We start from the raw sequence: 5529 nt of genomic DNA on the forward strand, positions 1-5529 counted from the left end.
GAATGTTTGGCTTTAAATATGCTGGCAACAAAATAAATGAATAAGAGGAATAAGGGAAATTCCAAACCATTGCCAAATGCACCAAAGCACAAAAGGCTGTTTGATCCTTGTGTAGTAAGTGGTTGAAGTTCAGGGGCTTAGTTTTTCTTGTAGCTCATGCCTGCCCTCTTCAGGATTTTTGGTGGAATGTACAACGATGTCACTAGTAGCACTAAAAACACTTAGCACTATCTGTACTTACTGATATATTTAACACACCACTGCGAATGACAACCTTGCTTCTATTGAAGTCAAAGTTAAAATTACAATTCCAGTTGCAAGCAATGGGAGTAGGATCAGACTGCCAACAAAAATCTGAATTGAAAATGTGTCTGTTCCACAAGGAAACAGAAGTTTGCTGCTTGAAAACATATCAGTAAGTTGGAGCCCAGACTTACTACAAAAGGCAATTAAAGCAGGCAGAAATGTGCTGGAGGGAAATGGAGAAAACATGAATAATTTTAGGGGCTGGACAAAGCAAACTGGAAACAATAGTCTAACTTTGGGATTCCTCATGTTCCAGTTACTCCTGATAGCATACACTCAGAAGAGCAGCAACCAGCTTTCTCAGCAGAGATCACATCTTCACTCTCCTGAAACAACTCACAGCCAGGATCTCAATGTGTTTTGCTCATGATGCCAGAAAGCTTAAAGTACACAAGCATAAGTATGTTTATTAAGTACATAGGAGAAGCGATACACTGCAGTGTGGGCTTTCATGCTAAGTAAATGGGAGATGGTGAGTAAAATAAACTAAAATAAATTTTTGACACAGTCCCTGGCACCCTATGGGAGCTCTACTCTAACCAGGCAATTCAAAGAGAGTAGGGACTTCCATACAATTTAGATTTTTAAAACAGTAACCCCATGTTTTCAGCAAAACAGAAGCCTAGGGCCATTTGTACATGCCACAAAATTGGCCTTCAAAGTGGCTTAACGCTCTTTTGCACCACTTTAATGGTGCAGCTGTTTGCACGTGTCGGCAGCATAATGAGCTTTAATGGTGGCCTGTTTGTACGCGTCGGTGGTGTAATTCGCATTAAATGACTTTGGGATGCAGCAAAATAAAACATCTCTGAGGTGGTTTAGTTTGCCACAGAGGGAAACACTGGGCCTGGTGCAGCTCAAGCTCTGTGCAGGCAGCCCGGTGGCAGCCTGTGCAGGCAGGCTGCACTGAAGGGGGAAAAAAAAAGCAGGAAGCCTGATCTTTTTTTTTTTTTTCCTTCTCCCTGAAGCCTGCCTGTCTGCCTGAGCTGTGTGGGAGTGCGGTACTTCCCTCCTCAGCTGCGGTGCCCTCTGGGACTGCTCAGGCCTGGTGCTTGCAGGCAGGTGCTGCTTGGGGGGTGGCGCCGATGCCTCAGGGGAAGCGCCAGCAGCTCACCCTCCCCTCTGCTGCCAGAGAGGTAGCTAAGCATCAGGCCCAACCCTTGTGTACACGCAATGGGGGTTTACTCTGCCCTAAATTGAAGCAGTGTTTTTAAAGACCCACCACTTCAATTTAGGGAGAATTAAACCAAAGTAAGCCCCATGGCATGTACACATGCCCTAAAGGATTTTTATATTGTGTTAATGGGATTTTGCCACTTGTGATGTGTATAGTGTAACCATTCTGTCAACACCAAGCATTCAAACCCATAAAAGTCTGCCCCACATCTCATAAGATTGTCACCTTTTTTGACCTGAGATTCTTGAACAAGAAACTTCTGAATTTGTTTTCTTTGCCTTCTGATGTCTAAGCATTTTGGGTACACACTCAGGTCATATTTTGAAGCCCTTCTCTGCAAAACTTAACCATTCTAAGAAGAAAGCATGATATTCTCTCTTGATTCTATGAGTAGGAGCTTTAAGAAACTCCAAATATTGTGCAACTCAAGAAAAATGTGAGATGTAGCCCTACTGTGACAGCACTCTTTCTGAAGGTACAGCAGCTTGGGATTTGGCAATTTGAAGCTATATCCACTGAGCGACTCAAATGTTGTGACACTTGGCGCAGCAACACCTAACCTGTAGGTATGCGACTCTGGGAATGGAACCTCATCCCTGAGCTCGGTGCCCACGTTCATTTTACAGTGCATGGGAAGAGGCAAGTGATATTCACAGTTAGCAGAATTCACAATAGACAGTGTATGGGGCAGGGCGGGTCCTTAAGCTGGCGAAATAGGGAATGCTAAAAAGACAGGTATCTTAATCCCTTCCTTTTCACAAAATTTGGAGCCTCCCTATAATTCTGAGGTGTCAACTGAACATTTTCTTGAATATACACATCTAAAATTGTCCCTTTTTGCAACAAAAGGCTATTCTTTACAATTAAAGCATGGCTTATAGTGGTGCTACTCACCTTTTGTTAATGTCTAAGTATCGACAGTCAAAAAACCTGGGGCTGAATCAATTCAATCTTGGCAGGTTAGTCTCAACTGTGCTGATTGAACCAATGACCAAGTGAGGAGGTATATTTTATTTTGGAAATGCAGCCACATACCAGCAGCGGCCCAGGCTCCCTGCTTAGCTGGAGCAGACAACTTTAGCCAAGGCCGCTCAGAAAGACCACAACAAGTCAGAATGTTTTTGACATTATGCATTCGTGTTTGAAATCTCTGGGTTTATCTTGTGAATCACTTTGGCACACCTAATAGTGCCAATATTGCATGGCACCCTTGAAAAGATTTCAAGGCATCAGCGGATGCTGTGGCATCCTGATTGAGAATCACTGGACTAGTCATGAAGGCACTTGCCGAGGATGTGAGAGAGACCCAAGTTTAATGGCATCCTCAGCCTGAAGAGGTTCAAAGCTAGCAGTCCCAGGAAAGTGCCCTAATCACCAGATTACAGATTAGGTTGGGGTGCAGGGCCCTCTCACCAATTGTTGAAAGGGGGCCACTGTGTAGAAAAGAATGCAATATTTATGATAGAGGGTTGAAATGAAATTGCACTTACCATAGTATTAGCACTTAATATAAGCATTTTTATTTTTATTTTGGGGCACCAGAACATGTAATGGACAAACTTTATTTTTGTATATAGTGAGCAGTCCATAACTAGAAGTTGCTCTGGAAGTCAAAGATCTCCTCTTAAACTACTGTAAGAGCCAAAGAGCCTGCAAACAATGAATGTAGAGCATTGTTAAAATGGAACATTAACCCACTGTTTTGTTTTACTACTACAAATGTATTCAGATTTCCTCTCCAGCATTAAGCTTGGGTAGACCAGATTTACCCACTCAGATCCTACCGTGTAGCTTTGGGGTCCCAAATGACGATGTCAGCATCAGAACCCACAGCAATTCTTCCCTTCCTTGGGTACAAGTTAAAGATTTTAGCTGCATTTGTACTGGTAACAGCTACAAATCTGTTTTCATCCATTTTACCCATGTGCTGCAAGACAGTGCAGAAAAGCCAAAACATTAATTTTGTAAGGAAAGAATGAAAAACTCCTGTCATCAAAAATACAAGGTCAACTGGTACTGACATAAATAAACCTTTCTTTTTAGTGCGCTCCAGCAGCCTCTGGCATCACATGTAACCGATATGGCTGGTTAATAATCGGCTATCAGTATCAGCAAGAAAATCTTTATCAGTGTACTATATTATACTATACTAATGGCAATACTATTCAAGAAATGAAAGCAAAGCAGGTGGAAGACATCATCAGTGGCAAACCAAACTAAATGATACTATCAATCAGGGGAGCAGAATTCAATATATATACACACCACCATAGAGGAAGGGAAGGAAGGCTGCGCTCAGAAAAGTAGCAGTTTATGTGGTTGGAGAGAGACAGCAGATAATAGTGGAGGACTTCAGTTGCATAATAGAAGCAGGTGACAGAACATGGGAAGGAGGAGAAGGAACTTTAAACAGTTCATCCAATTTGTTAGCAAATATAATAAAAGAAGAGTCAATAATAGATGTGTGGGCAGGGGAGAAAATTTTTACTAAAACTCACCCCAGTGAAAAGAAACTATCAAGAATTGATTTTGTGTTCATTTCAAAAGAAAGAGAGAAGGAAGAAAAACTGTAATTGTGACATTTAGCAATCACTGGATGCTGAAGGCAGAACTGAGTCTTGGTTAGAGCCCTGTAGGAGGATGGGAATGTGGGCGTTAAATGTGCAACTGCTACAAGATAAGGAGATAGGTCAACATACATGAGGCAGTACGATGGGTGGAGGACACTGAAAAAATATTTTAAGAGTACCAGAGACTGGTGGATGATGGTGAAGAAGAGGATGGAAGAATTCTTCAGAGAGAGAATGTTTTTAGCACAAGCACCTTGGGTGGAAAAAACTATGAATGGTCTCGACACTTTTTGGTTGAGCTAAAAGCCCATGGGCCCTACAAGTCAGGAAATCTGGGCTCTGTTGCCATATTGGTCACTCATGTATGAAAGTGTAATAAGTCACTCTTCATTCTGTGTCTTAGGCTTACTTCAGCTGCTGTATAAAAGCTCAGCACTGTTGTCATTATTGAGTGGAGAAGTAATTTTGCAACAGAGGAAGCAGAGATGATGGAAGAAAACATAAGCTTAGAGGAAGTGGAAGAGCACTTAAAAATAATCACCAGGAGCATACGGACTACCTATGGAATTTTATGAGAAGTTTTGGGCATGGGTAAGGAAGGAATATAGTAGAAGTCTTTGAGGAAATAGCAGAACAAGATAGGCAGGGAAAGGTTTTACATGAGACATTGTGATCTTACTTTTCAAGAATGAGAGAAGGAACTCCTGAAAAACTGGAGACTGATTACACTCCGTAATATTAAGGCTACACCAATAGGGATTTTTGAGGCCAATACCAATAGCTGATACTTATGGAAGCATAATCGGCTGATACCAATGCAATATCTGATACACTGCCTGCAGCAAAGAAGTCTGGTGTGGTAGAAGAAAGGGAGGGGGAAGGGAAGGGACATAGGGGGCACAGATTGAGGCCCTGCCACGAGGGAGGGAGGCAGGGGCAAGCACTGCCCAGTCGGACAAGGTGGGCCAGGGATGAAGCCGCAGATTGTTGGGGGGCATGGGATGGAGCAGGGGTCATCCAGGGGACATGAGAGAGGTGGGGGGAGGAGGTGGCTCCTGCTGCCACAAGTGGCTGGCCTGGCAGCTCGTCTGCTAGCTCTCGCCACTGCTGCTGTCACTTGTAGTCGTCCAGGAGGGCACAGAGGAACGTGTGGCCCTGGATCTGCTCTGGGCAGGATGGGCTGGAGCCAGGACTATTCCCCACAGAGCCTAGGCCGCCCAGATGGGGCGTGGGAGCAGCAGGCTATGAGAGGGGCTATGGCAAATTTTGGGGTGGCTGCAGCCCCTGCTGTAGCTCCCTCCCAGTGGTGCCACCCCACACCCTGCCCCCCCCCACCCATCTGAGGCTCAGCTGGGAACTGCCCCTGTCCCAGTCCACCCCGCACAGATCTGGGGCCTGCTCCCAGCAGAGCCTGAGCTGGGTGGGGCAGAGGCAGCACCACTGGGAGGGAGCTATAGGGGGAGCTGCAGCCACCCC

The 5529-nt window shown here is 44.5% G+C and overlaps 1 protein-coding gene across 1 annotated transcript in view; it reads right to left on the reverse strand.

Annotated features, from left to right (window-relative positions):
• Positions 1-5529, reverse strand: part of DPYS (dihydropyrimidinase) — a 102163-nt gene that overhangs the window by 44106 nt on the left and 52528 nt on the right. The window contains exon 7 of the mRNA XM_019528055.1: positions 3268-3410. Within this exon, the coding sequence (XP_019383600.1) occupies positions 3268-3410 (143 nt within the window). The remainder of the gene's footprint in view (positions 1-3267; positions 3411-5529) is intronic.

Source organism: Gavialis gangeticus, unplaced genomic scaffold (assembly GCF_001723915.1).
Source record: "Gavialis gangeticus isolate Ggan-Ray unplaced genomic scaffold, GavGan_comp1, whole genome shotgun sequence".
Lineage (NCBI taxonomy): Eukaryota > Metazoa > Chordata > Crocodylia > Gavialidae > Gavialis > Gavialis gangeticus.